Source organism: Mustela nivalis (genome assembly GCF_964662115.1).
Source record: "Mustela nivalis genome assembly, chromosome: 18".
NCBI lineage: Eukaryota > Metazoa > Chordata > Mammalia > Carnivora > Mustelidae > Mustela > Mustela nivalis.
Window position 1 is genome coordinate 9,051,408 of NC_139037.1, and position 19,799 is coordinate 9,071,206.

Here is a 19,799-nt window from a genome sequence, read left to right on the forward strand (position 1 = left end):
ACCCTTGGCAGCCTCTGGATTTCTGGATATACGAGGAAAAACAAACCTCTATTACTCCAAACACTTTTAACTGGGTGTTAATAACTCACAGTCCAAAACATGAAAACTGACATAGAATTTGAGCCTCACAGAGACTGAAGCATTTCAAAATTATATAATGAAAAGCGGTGGAAATGTTGCATTTTGAACACAGGCGTAATGATTTTAAATCCTTTGCTCTTTTTCATGCTACCATTTCCCTTGGACGCTGAACTGAGCAAATACTGTTAATTTTAAAGCTCTGAACAGAATCAGAGGTGACTAATAAAACCAATGCCAATGATAATCCTGGAAAGTGAGAAGAATGTATGAGGCCACAGGGATGTGACCTCAGCAGGAAGAACGCTGCCTCTAGGTCCTTCTATGAAGTTCTGCAGGAAAGGTCAAGTGTAGCCGGACCACAGTGGGGCCTCAGGAGTCTAGTTTTCCAACATATCTGCAATGGCAACAGCAAGGCAGCAAGAGAATTGAGCCCTCATTTGGGAGTCCCGAAATATTTCCATTAGTGGAGAACATGCTGGAATGCCTGCATTGAAAAGCATATCTCCTCCTCCCAACACAGAAAAAGGCCCCTGCATTTCATTCCAGCACACCAGTAAAGATCCGAATGGGGTTTGTCCTTGATCATATCTAGAGTATAGTCAGCTGCAGGTATTTAAAGGGAGGGGGAAGTATTTTTCTAAAACACTAATTTAAAGAACAAATCAACATCTATTATCTCCTTCATTATGTTTTAAATTATACAACTATAAATCACCCTGCAGCGGGTTATTCAAGGGCAGAATTACTCAGCTTGGCTTTTGCGAAGGTTAGAAGAATGACATCTTGTGCTTTTCCTAGTTATAATTTATAACTTTGCAACAGAACCAGCGTTGCAGGTCCATCCATTAGTGGGGTAGCTGCACATCTGTTAAAACTCAGCACAATGACTGGCTTTACACGGCCACAGGAAACATAACTCAATCATTCCAGAAGTTCTACAAACTCAAGCCATTTTTTAACGTAAAATGATTTGAAAACGCAGTTCCCTAAAACATCTGCTAAGCTCTTGCTACCCTAACACATGATATTCTTTCTACTGTTACCTGCCAACATAAATATTTGGTCACACAAAACACCCTAAGAGGCCACGTGACAGCGTTCAGCTTCAAATTTACATACCGATCCACTAAGGGCGGGCTTGGACCTAGGAACACTAGCTAAGATGTTGTTTACCAGAAATGGTAAACGAAAGTTTTTGTCGGGGGGTGGGGCAGAAAAGACTGAGGGTTAAGTTCATGAAGATACTCTCGAACATTTTAAAAAGGAAACCTAACTGCACAAGAAGAGATGTACAGGGCGGGGGTGCTGTGAGGAACAAGGGCACTCTGAGGAGCCCCTAAAGGGTCTGCAGATGAGTATGCCATTCTCTTAGGCAAGCTGGGCAAGTCCTCTGTGCTTTTTAACTACAAAACAAGGGTAATAGTTCTAACTGCAGAGCCTTTGGAAGGAATCCCTGAAGACACACATGCTGAGGCATAAAGCATCATGATATCTGGCCTAAAGTGCCAAGTCGCATCCTACCTGGGTGTATGACAGTAATCTAAAATCAACACACAGGGCAACAATCACCAATAGCCAAAATTACCCGTGCAAGTCTTTTCCATCACCAGGTCTGGTTCTGTAAATTGCGTTACTTGGAGAAATACCTATATATGAACACTTTATATATGCTTACAATGTATATTCATACATGCATATGCAAAATATAATTGAGAGTATCTTAATGGCATTACAGAAAGCTAGAAAGACAGGAAAGTAACAGATAATATACACATGATGGATGTGACTTTGTTATCAGAAAGCTCCCAACAAACTTTAGTTTCCTTGAAGATGTTTCAAAAGCAGTTAAAGAATCCTGTACATATTTAAAAACAACCCTATTCCCGGGGCATCTGGCTGGCTTAGGAGGCAGAGTGTGTGACTCTTGATCTCAGGGTTATAAGTTCAAGAACCACACTGGACAAAAAGCTTTCTTTAAAAAAATAAAATCCTATTTCAATTTGTATGTATTATTTTTATTTTTACACAAATTGGAGACAAACGTTCCTCCCCCTCCCAGCACCCCCAGACTCCTCATCCACCTGCCCTGACCTCCAGAATTCAAAGGGAGGTGATGCCAAAGCCAAAGATTCACCAGTAGGGGTCGCTGTGCTGAGATTAATCCCTATGAGTTTCTCATTAGTGATTATTATACTGCAGGCGGCCAAAATGGAAAAATTAATTAATTTCAAAGTGATAATGCATTTACAGCAACAATTAGAAATGTATAACTGTAAAAGGGCAACATTTAAAAGACAGATTACATTTAATAAAGTTGCACAAGAACATCCAATTGTAAAATTACTGATCTGCAACAATATTCCTTAAAGAGGCACTTAAAATAGCCTGACTCCATGAAGGGTGACCTAATTACTGTAACTAAAATCACCGTAGTCACAGCAAGTCACAGCAAATAAAACAGGGACATTGATATTAGAATACTGTTGTTTAATATTTCAGGGAGTCAGCTCGGGTGGAGAAGCAAAGGCAGAGCCTCCAAGCACAAGGCTGGGCTGTGCTTCTGGATTCCATGACCTTGTGCAACGGCATGTGTACTGGTATCAAAGGAAACACTTCTGGAGTGAAATGCAGACGGAGCTGGGAGGCACAGGCAGCCAAGTGGTGAGGAGGACGTGGCATCCACGCTAAGCTTCAGGCGTTTAGGAACCCAAATTTCACAGGGGTCAGAAGAGGATGCAACTATATGGCTTATCCAAAACCAAATCTGTGTTAAAAAGGTAGAAATGCACTCTGCATTCACGAAATGAATGTCTTATCATGACAGAAGGAGTGTCAAGCCACATACAGAAGGATGAAACATCAGAGAGACTTTTCAGTAAGCCCATTCTGTTCCACGTCACACAGCCCCATCCCCAGTTACAGTCATGCCGATGCCTCCTCCACACACGCGAAGTCCAAAATGTTTACGAACGAGAAGGGAGTAGCTGTGAGTTTGACAAGTTAGTTCCCATTCCAACTCTTATAAACCGAGTCCTAGAACTCTTATGGCTAAGAACACCACCCGACACCTAAATATAGAAAAATAGTATTAGAAATTTCCTAAAAGTCAAAACTTACATACACATTTCATAGTCTTCATAATTTATATGCTTATCTTAAAAAGTGTATTTGTGGCAGATAAAAGATGCTGTTCCTCAGTTACCGGCAGACAAGAATATGGAAATTTCATTCTGCTATGGCTTCCCAGGGGACCAGAAGTACATGTTGAAGACCAGGCTCTCTTGATCTGGACACCCTTCCTACTGTGCCGATAACCTTCTCTTTGGGCCTCTGGGGACGGAGACAGAGGTCCCCCCACAACACCACCACCAGACTCCCAGCTTTCAGACTCCCTTAGTTCTGTAACCCTTGTATGCAACACAAATAATGATGTTTTGTGCACCTTTGTTCTCTCCAAAGGTGATACAACAACAAGAATAACAACCATCATAACAGGATTACTGCACACCTACTACACACAGACACCTTGCTGGGCACATTAGACTGTGTTTTCTGATATGAAATATTTAAGTGTAAATGAATCATAAATCTAAATTAAAGTAAAATCAAATTAAAAATTCAGTTTCTTACCTGTATCAGTCACTTCTCAAGGGCTCCATAGCCACATACGGCAGGTGGCTACCACGCTGGATAGTCAGAATAAAATCATGACAAATGCTACTATACCCATTATTATAAAATGTCATATCCATTATGGTCAATCCCCCACCAAGCCACAGGGCCATCTTAGTTGTGAGGAATCAGGCTAGGATTGGTTAAGTGCCTTACCCACAATATGTGGGAATGGCCACTGGAGGAAATAAACTGTATTCAGAGGCCACAGGACCTTTCCCCAGGATAATGATTTCACCTTGTGATACTTATAAAGCCCAAAATGTGTCTGGGCCTTTTCCGACGACTTGATGTTAGTTTGTTAAGTGGAATAGTACTAGTTTGCACTAACTCCAAGTGTTATTAAAGTCCTCTTGTTTAGAAAAATACCATATCAAATATATTGTGTAAAATGTGCATTGTTCATTTAAAAGACTTTCTATTAAAATGTTTTCATGGAAGATGTCTCTAGATGTGGTTGTTACACAACCATCAAAAATGTAAAAAATTCCTATTTTCCTTATGAACATTTCCAAATCTAACCACAGAAGTGTTTCATTGAAAAGGACCCACCTTTGGGGAGGTAAAGAATAAAATGCACTTCCAACCAACGAAAGGTTCTCCAGATGAGACTTCCACTCATTAAAGAAGAATTCAGAACATCAAATAACGATTCTCAGTGGAAACACTGATAATTCAGTGATCACAAATCCATGTTTTTGACATACTGACCCAAAATACCATTATTAAATACTACCCTTTCTGCATAATAGCAATAAAACAATGGCATCAAAATAGAGAGAAGCATTTCCATCAAGACTTCCAGCCATCCTTAATGCAACACTTGACAACCACATCTACTACCCAGCCCTCCAACAGCCTTTAGAGAAACAGATGCCATCTACATCCAACGAAAGGTTCTCCAGATGAGACTTCCACTCATTAAAGAAGAATTCAGAACATCAAATAACGATTCTCAGTGGAAACAAAGGAATCACTTCCACTGATAATTCAGTGATCACAAATCCATGTTTTTGACATACTGACCCAAAATACCATTATTAAATACTACCCTTTCTGCATAATAGCAATAAAACAATGGCATCAAAATAGAGAGAAGCATTTCCATCAAGACTTCCAGCCATCCTTAATGCAGCACTTGACAACCACACCTACTACCCAGCCCTCCAAGAGCCTTTAGAGAAACAGATGCCATCTACATCCACTGAAGTATGATCGAGAGCCCTTTCGGACAGCTCTGACAGGCCTGAGGATGGGACTTTTAAGAAAAGACTCATCACCACAAGACGCAAGAAGCTGAAGAGAACACAGGAGTCCATAAAGGGTATGGCGAGTCCATAAGGTGTTTGCGGCGACAGAAGCTGTTCACTTACCATGGACTTGGTGAAAGGCCGGGCCAAGGTAAACAGCAGCGTGTACACCCACCAGTTGCGGTGAATGGAGGAGTACATCATGTTTCCAGGATGCACGGCGTTGGACGTGACCCCGCGTGGGGACAGGCGGCGGTGGAGCTCATTGGAGAAGAGAATGTTGCAGAGCTTGGACCGGTTATAAGCCAGCATGGCCCAGTAGTCATTTTTAGATGGAGAAAGGCGACTGAAGTCCAATTTTCCCGAGGAATCACTAATATCTGTGAATCTAAAAAAAGAAGAAGAAGAAGAAGAAGAAGAAAGAAATATGACATGAAGCAGCCAATCTCGATTTCTGATACTAGCATCTTTTTTCTTAATTAGAAATCTGAGGAAACCAGAGACAACTGTGAACAACTGAGAACATAATTCTGCAAATGTAGAAACAGTCTCCCTTAGAAACTGACAATAGTGATTTAACACAATAAACCAACTGGGTCCAAAGACAGAGTAAATAAAGGCCCAAACCCAGAAATGGAGCAATTTTAACATGCTGAACTCCCCCTCCTTCTAACATGGATTTTTCAAAACCTTCAGCAGGAAGTTCAAGGATAATTAAATTAAATGGAAAAGCATCTTAAATAAAGGGCTGCTGCTTTTGGAAGCAGAAAGATATCACATTCCTAACCTTTGACGGGGGCTTTCCTGGGTTGTTTTAGCCAACAAATGCATGAGCCCTGTGTATTTTCATTTGAGCATCCAAGTAAATATAGATGAGTCTTGCTGCCCCCAAGACTCTTTTCCAGATTAAAAATTAATGATTATAAAGGGGTTATAACCTTGGTGAGGTGCCATCAATGGTCTTATACGTTTAAAAGATAAATGTAAACAAAGCCAAAATGAGTTCTGGCAGAGTCTACTGTTTTTAAGTATACCCATGGCATGGATACACACAAATCAAAGTAAGTAGTTGGTGTTTTATAATTGGGTCTGACGGAGTCATTAAACACCAGCTGTTTGGTCCTTTCCTTTCTTTCCTGTTCTTTCTTTCTTTCTTTCAGTAACAAAGTAGTGACTGCCCTAAAAGAAAAGATAAAAAAGAATCCTAACAAAAGGAATTTTCTAGATGATGGTGCCAGCCTTGTTAAGGACCCCTCACAGCTTCCTTCACTAAATTAACTCTGCAGATTTGCATCAAGTACTAAGGAAACATAAGGGAGTACTCTGGGGAACTGCTGCAGAAACAGAAGCAAAAGGTAAAATGAGAATTATGGAATAATCTGGGTGTTCCTTAAGATGAGCAGTTTAGGCTGAGCTATGACCAAGGAGAAGCATCACAGGGACAGATGAAATTCATGTTTTAATGGAAATTAGACCTCCCTTCTGCAGGACTCAGTCAGTGACATCCAATTTCTGGTGTTAAATGATATTGCTGCTCTAAAGTCATCAACAAAGCCAATGGCCAGAAATGTTATCACGGAAACAGCAACAAGACTCTGAAACTAATTGTTGGTTGCCTATTTCCAAATCCCGAAACCACAGAAAGGGCCCAGACTTCTGAGCTTAATCATCTAAAGCAGTAGAACTTAGCGGGAAATTTGAAAATTTATGGGGGCCTTTTTCTGGTGGTTATAATGATTGCCAGCGGGGGCCAGGGATGGTGGATGTCCTGCAATGCAGACAGAGTCTTGCTCAGTGAAGACTGGCTCACTGGACATTCACGCAGATGAAAAGCCTGTGTATAATAATCTGAGCCTAGAGCCTGTTTTATATACATGCACAGTTTTTATATACACGCACAGTTTTAATCCACTGCATTTTTAAGAGTACAGTATAATAGCTATGCAAATGAAGAATGAACTCATGTTGATATTGCATGGGTTCTGGGGGTAAGGTGAGCCTTGAGTCCATGCTGGTAGTATATAAGCCTACAGTGCCACACACCTGTTAACAGTCTGCATTTGTAAGTACCCCAGTGGAGGTGACTTACGTGCGGGTATGCACATCTGATTACTTACCTTTCCTATAGTCCTGTTCAAGTAAGAAACAGGCTATTTTATTTCACATTTATTTTTTCTTCCCATTACAGTTAAGCTAGCATACTGAATTAAAATATATTTATGCAAGGAAGCTGCATTATTTCTGAACTTTATTTCAATGTATAATATGGTATTACAAAAAGAGACTGCTGAAAATCCAATGATCCAACATACGGGCTATGTCTTAGAAATTCTACCTACTCTAAGTAGAAAGTAGCATCAAGGATCTAGACTGCACCTAAATGGTACGGGATAAAAATTACATCCTTCTCTCATTCTCCCCTCTTCTTTCCAGCAATTTTGCTGAAAACCATTCTTGGCATGTTTGTTTAACCCAATCCAGCTTGAGACCCATTTCTTCAAGGCAACTCTCCCCAGCTGCTTGTTGTCATAATGATTTCTTGGGTGGCAATGGGAACAGATTGAAAGCCACGCAAAGCATAAAGAAAGACATGTTTCCAAGGAAATTAGGCACCCACTTGCCAGAGCCCAGCCCATGATGCCCCTAGTGTTCAGTGACCCCACACTGCCCCACCCCAACATCAGTAACAAAGCAAGTGATGCCATCTTTGGCTTTTATCTGTGCACTGTGCCTCTGTCCTTACCGCACCAGACTGCAAGCCATTGAATCACCTGCTTCCAGCTCTGCACTGTGAATTCCTAGAGGTGGACAGTAAGCCCCTTGCATAATGCCTACCACCATGCCTGACACATAGCAGGGACTAATTACAGGGTTAGAGAATTAAAGTTTGGTGGTGGGTCTGGAATTCCAAACTAGAGGCCCAAGTTTCCTTATTTGAGGAAAATTTAGCATTAGTTCCAAAGGGAAAATTTAGCATTAGTTTCAGGTCCTCTAGGTTCTTCATCAATAGGTATATGTGTGTAGCACTTCAGAAGTTTAGAATGAATTCCCTGCTTTGGTTTTTAAGGACAACACAGAAGTATCTCACGACTGAGGAATACCAGGCAGGTTAAGAGGGGGAAAGGAAATGATTCCTAGTCCTTCATCTAGAAAAAAGGCAAAACACACACACACACACCCCATGCTGAGAAATCAGATGGAACTCAGTGGAAGGAAATTCTTAGGATGGAGAAGCACACCTACTATACGGCAGGCCCACGCTTTCCAAGCAGCCCCCACTCCGTAAGAGGGCACCGAACTTTCTCCCCTGATAATCTCCCTCCTGAGCAACAGACCCATTTTTAAGGTCTGATTAGCTTGTACTGACAGTCCTCTAGAAAACGGGAAGGGCAGGCAGGCTTTTTGATTCCTCTGAAGCAGGGTAGGCTTCCTGAAAAGTAACCATGTTCACCTCTCAGCTCAAGTGGCAGTGAAACAACTCTTAAAGGGCTACCTACCCTATTTTCAAGTTGAAAAACTGACAGTGCCACACAACAATGTCTTAATAGAATTATCCTCCTACCGACACAGTAAAATGTTAGCATTTGCTCTCTGGACATTAACACTTGCTGTTTGTGGGGATTTCTATCTTGTATTTCTATATATACTGCTCCTTTTTTTCCTTTTTAACCGAGGACTTTTAATTACCAAACAAAAATAATTAGGCTGGATTCTATGTAGACAAAAGCTAGTACGTTCAAAGAATAAGACTGAATTTGCTTCAGAAGCTGTGTGTGTGTGTGTGTGTGTGTGTGTGTGCGCGCGCGCGTGCGCGCGTATGTGTGTGTAGCAACTTGGCACTCAACACAGACGCAGCCGTTCAGAGCTCTATAGCCAGCCCTCTGCTCTTCTCATTCTATTTTAATTGTTATCTGAAAAATTTTCACAGCAACGAAGTCGAGCTCTCATTTCAATATGATGTATTTTGGGTATGCAGAAACCCCGTTCCCTTGCTCAGACTCCAGATGAGTAACTAAAATACAGTGAAGACACAGGAAGGCTAATAAATATTTTGCCTGGGGGCAGTCTGGTATAATATTTTTCTGCAAACATAGGACTTTATTTTTCCCCTAACAGGGGGTCCTGACTCCAACCAAGAGACTCCACCAAGGTTTATGGAGGTAATTAGATATCCACACTTCCATTTTACAACATGGTTTAGGGCTCTGGGTCCTTGAGCAGTGAGCGAGTGCTTTCCCAGGACCGTGCTCCCAGTACTCACATTGTCATCTTGGGCACCACAGGAGGCAACACAAGTGTAATAAACAAACCAGCTCGCGGGAATTAGCATTTTGTAAAAATACCCCCTAACAGGTGCCAAAGATGACCAGAAAGCAGAAAAATCAGTGCCCATCAGCAGATAGGAATGGGCCTGATGAGACATTTCAGGAAGTCCTTGTCTCTAACCTAAAATGGGACTAATTCAGGAGACCAAGGCCCTTCCTTCCATTCGTCTGCTCCATGAAATTAAGATTCAGATCTCCAAGGTAGGCTCGAATCATGCGGCAGTTAAGAAGAGAACAAAGACGTCACATGAAATACCATTTGAGATACAGATTTACAAAGGGAAGCAAGCAGCTGACAATTCAACATAATCTCCCATTAAATACCAACTCATTTAAACCTATCCCGTGGTGCCCTCCACATCTGGCAAACGATCAGGGCTGGCAGATTTATTTCCAGAGCTCGCTCTCCCACGCCGGCCCCACAGTAGCCTCCCTCACTCCTGAGCAGGGCCACTCCACTCCCTGCCCCCCCCACCCCCACAAACCTGGTGTGATTTGCAAAGATAAGAATGTCCAGATTTTGTTACCACCTAATTACTAGATGTTTCGTGTCTTTTAACACAGGGGAGGATTATTACGGGCATTTTCCTTTCATTTCAGCCATCATAAATTTAAAATGGTAAAAGTAAATCTATCTGCAATGTGTCACTTATACCATAAGCCCCTGTGTTTGGGAGTGATAAAGGGTTCAGGCTAACCCTTGGCTGGTCTCTCTCTTCCAAGTCCCAGGGGTTACATTTTATGGAAGCATGATTAAAAAAATAAGCTTCATTCTGGGTCACTAAAACATTTCAGGACTTAAGACGGAGAAGAAGGGGGGAAAAAATAGGCCCTTGCACATTATTTTTTTTCCAGCTACTTTGCAAAGGGTGAAAGCTCCCAGCCACACCAGGAAAATCTCCCTAACATGCATTATCTAGCCTCACCCACGAAGTCCTTTGTCTTCTCCGACTACTTTTCTTTAGACAAATAGTTGTTTATCCAACTCTAGAAACAAATATGCTGAAAATACGACGAAATTTTCAAATGCCTTTTTAGTCAATTGGATATTCTCCTAATGGTAATAGAAGAGAAGTGCCATCTGATGTTTTAATTGAAATTTTAACCAAAAGAGGCATGGCCAGATTTCTAATATGTTCTAACTACAGTACTTTCCCTTTCTACAATTACACAGCTAATGTCTGCATTGAATTCCCTAATTTCTCATTATAAAACAATTGGATTTCATCTCGCAGTCTTTAATTGCATCGTTTCTCCTGCTAGAATAACTGCACATTCTTCTTGGTGAGGTGTTGAAGTTGTTGAATGACAAATCAATAAAGGTCAGGCATTCAGATTTAATCAATTATTATTCCATCTCAAAGCAAAATCAATGAGGGGCCTGAAGTATAGTTGTAAAAGCCATCTACGTCGCTGTAGACAAAACCCCCTACTAATCCTCCACAATCCCAAAACACGAGAAAGACCCTGGAAAACTAAGGAAGCCAGGTTGAGTGCACCCACACTTTCCGAAGGAGCATCACTGAAAAGAATTTTCGGGAAAGAAAGCCTGGGGGAAACACTAGCTGGTACAGGAGGGGGCCACGTGAAACAGAACATCAGACAGTAACCCACCTATGGGACTCCGACGAGACCACAACTACTCGGGCAGGAGCGGAGCGGCACAGAACATCCTGAAGGAGCTGGACAAGGTAGAAGTGCCCCAGGTGATTCACCTGGAAGGTGGTCTCCAGGCCGTCTTTGGTGAGGCTCCAGGGTAGAGCAAAAGCCGCTGCATTGCACACAAGCACGTGAAGAGATCTGAAAAATAAAACATCCAACGTTGTGCAGACATCAACACTCTAAAATCAAAGATAGCCCATGCTCTGACAGGAATAACCAATTCTTCCCTGTCTTCAAGATCCATCAGTTGGAAACAGGATGTCATAGCATGAGCCATTCTGCTGGGTAAGGGCTTAGCCTATGAGTGGGCTGCAGGGCACCAGGAGTTCCCCAGCATACAAGACTTCCAGTGCTCAAACTGGGGCCATACTGGGCAAACTGGTCACCCTGGATAGAACCCAGGTTCTAAAACCCAATTTTATCTGTGCATCTTAGTTTATTCAATTCTTAGCTTCTTTACCTAAAAAATCACAAAAGTCTTTAAAGTAGATTTAAGAAATAAAAGAGAAAATAGTTTGTATAAAGACCAACACAGGAACCAGCATTTAATAGATTCTAAGTAAACATATCAAGGGGGAAATGCTCTGTTTAAAGAGACAGGCACACATTGTTTGAATATATTCCTTCCAGAGGCTAAATCATATCTCCACTTTATTTTTATTTTTTTTAATTTCTTTTCAGCGTAACAGTATTCATTGTTTTTGCACCGCACCCAGTGCTCCATGCAATCCGTGCCCTCCCTGATACCCACCACCTTGTTCCCCTAACCTCCCACCCCCCGCCCCTTCAAGACCCTCAGGTTGTTTTTCAGAGTCCATAGTCTCTCATGGTTCACCTCCCCTTCCAATTTCCCTCAACTCCCTTCTCCTCTCCATCTCCCCATGTCCTCTGTGTTATTATTCCTTATGCTCCACAAATAAGTGAAACCAAATGATAATTGACTCTCTCTGCTTGACTTATTTCACTCAGCATAACTTTAGAAACAAGCCAGCCCAGGGACAGGTAAGTGGAGGTCTAGTATAATATTCTCTCCTATTTTGTATATATATAATTTGTTTCATAATAAAATTTTAAAAGGCAGAAGTAAGCCTTTCATGTGAATCAAAATCCTAAATCCTCATAGAGAACTGGTACTTGTGGGAGATAATCCCATGGTGCTAATAAGAATTATAAAAAGGTATTATTAAAGGTTATCCACACTGTTGGTAATTACATTGAAAATGCAAGAGATTACAAAATAAATGAAATGTAAAATTGGGAAATCATTAAATGACTCTGAATATATTCATATGGTGGAATACTATGCAATCATTAAAATGATATATCTTTTGACCCTGTAAAACATGCATGTTATAGAACAAAATATATAATATTGTATGATCACACACACATAAAATACTAATGAAAGGTACACAAAAATGTGAATAGTAGTGTCTCTAGCAGTGGGTGGAACTCTGAAATGTCCTAAAGTATCTTCTTTCTGAGTTTTAATTTTGATAAAATGAAGTGATATGTAGATTTTCTTTTGTTACTTGTCCTTTGGGGGTCTTATCTACGAAACCATTGCCGAACCCAGCATCACAAGGATACACTTCTATCTTTCCTTCTAAGAGTTTTAGTTTTAGCTCCTACATTTAGATCTATGGTCCTTTGTAAGCCACACAGAAGTAAAGTGAATGCAAGAGATCTAACATCATTCTTTGGCATGCAGGTATTCCAACTGTTGTAGCTGCGTCTCTTAAAAAGACTAATCTTCCCCACACTGAGTGGTCTTGGCACCCTGGATGAAAATCAGTTGACCAACTGAAAGAGTTTATTTTAAGACTCTCAGTTCTATTCCATTATTATGGTAGTACTACAGTCTTTGTTACTAAAGCTTTGTAGTAAATTTTTAAATTAGGAAGTGAGAGTAATTCAGTGTTGTTCTTTCACAAGCTTGGGTTGGCTTGTGAGGAGCCCTGCATGCACATATAAAGTTTAGAGTCAGCTTTTAATTTCTGCAAGAAAAAAAAAAAAAGAGAGAGAGAGAGAAAGAAGAAGAAGAAGAAAAGAAGAAAGGAGAAAGGAGGAAGGAGAAGAAGAAGCAGCAGAGGAGGAGGAGGGGGAGGAGGAGGGGGAAGAGGAGGAGACAAAGAAAAACCAGCAGCAACTTTGATGAAGTTTACATTAAAATTGCAGATCAGGGGCACCTGGATGGATCAACTGGTTAAGTGTCTGCCTTCAGCTCAGGTCATGATCTCCAGGTCCTGGAATGTAGCCCTGAGTTGGGCTCCCTGCTCAACGGGGAGTCTGCTTCTCTCTCTCCCTGTGCCCCTCCCAGCTGATTATACTCACTCTCTCTCTCCCTGTCTCAAATGAATAAATAAAATCTTTACAAAAAAGTTTTCTTGTAAAGATTAATTTTGAGAATATTGTCTTCTTAACAATATTAAGTCTCTTGATTCATGAACATGGGATGTCTTTATATCCATTTAGGTCTTCTTTAATTTCCTTCTACAACATTATATAGCTTTTAAAACACAAGTTGATCACATCTTTCATTAAACATATTTGTAAGTATTGTTTTTTTCTTGCTGATGCTATAGCAAATAGAATTGATTTCTTAATTTGATTTGGGAATTGTTGATTTCTAGTGTAGAGAAATACAATTGATTTTTGCATATTTACTTTTTATCCCCCAACCTTGTTGAAATTATCTATTAGATTTAGTTGTTTTTTTTAAAGTGGGTTTCTTAGTATTTTCTACACATAAGATCATTTCACCTGCAAATAAAGATAGTTTTACTTTTTCCTTTCCAATCAGAATGTCTCCTTCCCACCCTCAAGTACTTTGGCTAGAATTTCCAGCACCATAATAAATGGAAGTGGTGAGACTTAATACCCTTGTTTTGTTTCCTGATCTTAAAGGGAAAGTATTCAATCTTTTAGTATTAAGCAGAAGATTACATATGGGGTTTTTTGTAGATGCCCTTTATCAGGTTGAGGAAATGGCCTTATAATCCAAGTTTGTTGAGTGTTTTTTTTATCTTGAAAGGGTGTTGGACTTTTTCAAATGCTCTTCCTATGTCCAATGGTATATTCTTTAATTTACTGATACAGTATATTACATTGACTTTCAGATGTTAAACCAACCTAGAATTCCTTGGATAAATCACACCTTGCCATTGTATATAACCCTTTTCATATATTGCTGCTTTTGGTTTGCTAATATGTTGTTGAAGATGTATACATCTATATTGATAAGTGATACTGGTCTGTAATTTTCTCGTGATGTCTGTAAACATCTTGTGATGTTTCTATCTGGTTTTCAAATAAAAGCATACCAGCCTTATATAGTGAGCTGAGAAGTTTTCCTTCCTATTCACTTTTTCTTAGTTTGCTAATAAGTGATATTAGTTCATTAAGTATTCATATTAATGATATTATTAATGATTCCAATGATACTAATTTCATTAAGAGTTCATAATAAATGCTTGGTAGCAAGCATGAATTAATTTATCAATAGGGGGAAAAAATCACGTCAGGGTTTTTAAAAAAGTATTTACGTAAATCTCATTGCCACTAGGCAATCTAAGTCTCACTGAGAAACTATCTTACTTGTTCTGTTGCCTGATATATCTCCAATCCATCACCTACCTAAGACCTAAAAGTACTGATATGGCTGAGATGTGTTTGGGTGGGATCATCTGTTTTTCACTTATGGTTCCCCCAGTTGTCAATGCACAGTCCCCCCACAATCCAGTTACTCTCTGAACAGGTGGACAAAAAATGCTTTGAGACATCTGGTCTACCTAAAACATTCATCAGTTCCCATTTCAAATCGAAACAGAATCTACTCATTTATAACCAAAATAACCTGTATTTTGTAGTAAGGCAAGACGGCTGGAAAAAATAAAAACCTTGAGAGAGGAAGGGGGAGAGTGCCAAGTGAGTATGACTTATACGTGATCTCCTTTCAGCTTTCATCTCAAATATCTGGGTTACTTTTTCAGTTGTTGATACTTTGTTCTCTTTCTTTTTTTTCCTTTGAGTGATAAATGGGGATTCAGCATTTATTAATAGCTTTATGTACATAAGAAACTTAGGTGATTTGTACTATTATCAACATTTTACAAACAGGAAAACAAGGGATTAGAAACAAACATCCTGTGGTCCAAATAAGAATCAGAACCAGCTAAAATAAATAAAGAAGGAAATAAGTGAATAAGAACAAAATAAAACAAAAAGATCAGGTGAGTTCAAAGCTACTGTTCAACACCTTTCTTAGATAAGCTCCCTTAAATGGACAGAGCCAAGTGCTGACAGAAATTCTAGCTCGGTCATGATACTATACTTACTTACCTGACTTGTGGCCAGGTAGTTAACATCTGCGATCTGTCTCCTCTCCCTGTAAACTTGGAACAGCTGCACACACCCCTCTCAAGTTTGTGATGAGTAAAATCCCAGGATTTTGCAAGGTACACACCAGGCCAAATCATTGTTACTTCCTTTGTCTCTATACCCTTCCCTTCTAGCCACGCAAGAAGATGCAGTTCTTCAAAGCTGATTTTTATAGTGTTTCCATGTCTTTCGGATAGGCCTAGGCATTCAGAATTTTGACACCATACCTCTTAGTAACAACACGGCCTCCTCTAGTTACCCTTATCCTTGCCTGTACATTTTCTCAAGGAAATGCAAAACACACCAAGAAACCTGCTACCAAAGACCTCAGCCTGGGGGCATGAATCCACAGAGGACATGGGAAATCCTCTCCTCTTTCACCAAATTTTAATGCCCTTCATTAATGTTAATTGCACAACACCAGAGGCAAAATATGTACCCTGTACCTAAAACTTGTCACCTCCATTAATTAAAAAGAGGCTTATGGAATATGAAACTATAAAGTGTTAGACTTCTTTTTTTTAATTGTAAAGACAGTTAATTGGCCTGTACAAAAGGAAAGGAATTTCTTTTCCCTCACTTTAATGAGGTTTTTATTATTCAAATGGCACATTTTGTTCAGTTTTGACTAAAAGCCATTGCAATTCCAAAGGCTCTGAGATGATGAATATTTACAGAATATCAAAAGGAAAGTTCAAACTATAAAGATAGAAGGGAAACAAAAATAGTATCATTCCAATTCCAAAGCTGAGTTGTTAGTCAGCACTCTGGGTCTGATTTCTTTTCTTCTTTGGTGGACTGTGGTCTGTGAGAGGTGAGTGAGGAGAGAAGAGGTCTTCAATGTACAGAAGATCCCAACGAAAGGGGGTGTGAGGCTTCTCTTTGGTTCTAATCTACCCAGAGCAAGAGGGGACCCTGGCCTTCTCTGGGCCTGCTAAGGATGATTCCTGGGAAGCAGCATTCCTGCCCACCAGGGCCAACACATTCCTTTGGGCCAGAGAACAACTGTTCAATCGTAAAGAGAGTGGCGACGCGGTTCTTTAGCAGGGGGTAGTGCTCCTGCTCATTCATGGAAGCAATGATGGGCCAAGCTTTGGAGCCACAGTAGCTTTAAGTGATACTTCATACTGAAAGAGTGCCAGATGGTGATAACAAACAGAAGGGGGTCCTAGCACAAAGGCTGTCACTAACTGGCTTTCAGAGAGCTGATCTCTAAGTTTTCCTCTCACTTCCCTGTTGTTTTTTTCTTCTTTTAAATTCAGATATAATTGACACATCACACTGTATTAGTTTCAGGTGTACAACTCTTCAAGCGTCCCACCCATTGACTATACCCTCTCTCTTTCTCTCTTTCTGGCCTTTCCAATAGCTCATGCTCCACTGGCTTCTTCTTACTGTCATCTGGCTAATCAGATTTTTTGGTCATCTACAAAGTAAAAATACAGAAAGAAGGAAAGAAAGTGGAGAAAAGAAACTGAAAGGAAGGAGGACAGACAGGAGAGAGAAGGCTGGGAAGAGAATTATGTCTACTTGACACCAGGGCTCTTTCAACTGGCCCCAGCCTCTCACTTCCCATTTGTGGACTACAGTTTAGAAATACTTGTCTCGATTCCTAAATCTCTTTTCCGTGCCCCAAACCCACTTCTTATCTTCAAGATGACTGAATTCTTCCCCATGACCATCCAGAATCTCTGAAAGCTGCCTGGAGAGCAATGGCTTCCCAATCAAGAAACCCAACAACCTCCCCTCCATTGAAATCAGACTTCTCTGTCACCACGGACCTCCTCCTAATGTCATCACTACTCCATCTTCTGTCTCTCTCAGCCCGGGACTCCAAACACACATCTATAAAGATAAACTTAGACCCACAGCTCCAGCCCCATTTTCCTCCCAAGTTCCAGAATCTCATTCAGATCCACCCCAAATCTAAACTCTTCATCTTCTCTCCTCAAGTCTTTCCCCTTCCTAATGTCCTTATTTCTAGTGGGTGATGATACTCTCTAACTGGGCCCCTGAATAGTAACACTTAGGACGTATGTGCTACTCCATCTTCCTCTTTAGTCTCTATGACTAGTCAACACAAGCATCTCTAGAAACTATTAATATTTTTCCAGTCCCCTACATTTCCAATGGAATGAGCATTAAGATGTTCTGCCTAGATCTTAATTATGGGTCCAGTGTACCCCTTCACAACTACCAAGAGCAGACTTCTTCAGAAAATTGTTCTTGACTGATAGGCACCATCACATCTACAAAGTCATGCCCCGGACCCAGCTGCTCTGCTAACAAGGACAACTCTGGTATGAGTCTTTCTTCAGGAACCTCTGGGATCAGGTGAAGCTAGTCTCCAGTTGAACACAATCTGTTTTCCTCCCTACCTTCTCCGAGAATATGCCCCCTAAATCACCAATAAATACGTCCCTGTCCCAGGCTTGACTTCTAGGGAAGTTGAGCTAAGACAACCACCAGCACTCCATATCCTGTTGCCTTTAGCTCTGCCCCTGCAAAATCCCAGACCTGGTCTTGCTACCGCTACTTTCTCCCTTATTTGACCTTACCACGAGTACTGGTAATCCAGTTAAACACATTTTGAGAGTCTAACAGAAAAACTGATGAAGATATTTAAAAATTGATTAAACTAGATTACAAATAACCAGCATGTTAATATCCTTTAGTAGTAATAATTAAAATATTTCATACCAAATAAATTGATAGATTTATTTATAATATTATTACATTGTTATTGTGTTATATAAAGCTGATAGGAATATATATATATTCCTGCACCCTGGATAAGTGCTGTTTGAAGCCAATACATTTGTGGTAATTTATCACAACAGCAACAGAAAAGTAACAGAGTCAGGTAATAAATGTTTGCTCTTTTAAGTCGCTAAGTTTTGGGAGAGATTTAACAGCAAAAGAGAACTAGTATATGCATCATGCTATATGAGAGAAACCAAACTCAAAAAGCTATGTGCAGAATATATACATTTATATAACATTCTGGAAAAGGTAAAACTCTAGAGACAGAAAAAAAAATAACAGTGGTTGCCAGGGACTGGGTGTAGGGGGAGTGACTCCAAAGAGCCATGGGGCAAATTTGGGGTGTGGTGGGTGGGGTAAGGCAATGGTTCTGTATCCTGACTGTGGTGACTCCATGACCCTGTGTTCATCAGAACTTACCCAACTCCATTATTAAAGGGTGAATTTTACTATACGGGAAATGCAACTAAAAAAAAAAAAAAAAAGGTAGAAGCACAGGAGCGCTTTGTGTGCCTCCAGCAGCCTGACTCACACCCCTAGGAGGAGCGACTCATGTATCTGCATGCTGACCGTACCCAATGGGACCACAGCAGTTGCGCTAGTGATCTCCATTATCTCTGGACCGACTTGCAGAGCACCTTGTACCTGACAAGTGTTGACAAAACTGTGAAATCTGACTAAGTCAAGTAAAATATGCATAGACTATTGACGATGCTCCTTGCCCTGGGTGCCAAGAAACAATGGAGAAGAAAGATGTTAAAATCTACTCGCAGAGAGAACAGGTCAACGTTAACTGTGTAGAAACGAGAGAATACTGGGCCCATGTCTACAGCACCCATGCTGACTGCTCTCCACCCCATCCTTCTAAGAGCCAGATCAAACCCCAAGACCCCTGCAGAACCTTCCTAGACCCCTGCACCCATAAGAACGTTCCTCCTCTGAATGCGTACAGCATTTAGCAACTATGTAATTCCACAGGCAACTCCTGAACCTAGTCATGGCGAGAACTGCCTGTAAGTTCTCACCCAACACACAGATCCTTTCCTGTGAAACTTCACGTCCACATATAAGCACTGTAACAGCAGGGATGCAGGTACACAGTGTTGTCATCCTATAAAACTGGGCGTAACACTTTAGCCCGAGAGAATGTTCAGTAAGCGCTTATTTGAACACATAGGTCTAGTAAACACGAACTGAGACAGAGGCCTAGACTTGTTGCTTGCTTCGGACAATCCTGTGACGTCAGTCTGAGGAAATGCTGGTAGTTCTTGGCATGTCAATATTCTATTTTAACAACCATAGCAACCCATAAGGCAGACAGCATCAGTACCATGTTACAGTGGAAAACACCAAGGTTCAAAATGTTCCTTGCCAAGTAGCTGAAGAGGCCAGAACTGAGATCTAAAACTATCTGCCACCAAAATCTTTCCTGGGCCAGGAAAACACACAGGCTTTACACTCAGGGAACAGGAAGGCTTTCGGTGTGGAGCCAGGGGCTTGAACACAGATAGTGAGCTGTCTGAATGGCACCCCTAGACTTGTTCAGTGCACACCCTGAACATCTATCTACAGGCAGCAGTGCTCTGATAATGATGTTGAGAAATTAAACTCAAATAAAACACCAGAACTTGAGCCTATCTGCAACCCAGATCTCACCCATGGTGAT

At 40.7% G+C, this 19,799-nt stretch overlaps 1 protein-coding gene across 14 annotated transcripts in view; it reads right to left on the bottom strand.

The window, feature by feature from the left end:
- The window catches only part of WWOX (WW domain containing oxidoreductase), a 958,224-nt gene that overhangs the window by 671,504 nt on the left and 266,921 nt on the right, over nucleotides 1–19,799 (bottom strand). For 12 of the 14 annotated variants that reach the window (XM_082711173.1, XM_082711171.1, XM_082711170.1 and 9 more), the window contains 2 exons: nucleotides 10,943–11,128; nucleotides 5,127–5,391 (listed from right to left, as the gene is read on the bottom strand). In XM_082711173.1, the coding sequence (XP_082567299.1) occupies nucleotides 5,127–5,391; nucleotides 10,943–11,128 (451 nt within the window). Of the gene's footprint in view, nucleotides 1–2,080; nucleotides 3,150–3,230; nucleotides 3,768–5,126; nucleotides 5,392–10,942; nucleotides 11,129–19,799 lie in introns of those variants that run through there. The other 2 variants (XM_082711175.1, XM_082711178.1) reach the window with 2 other exon arrangements.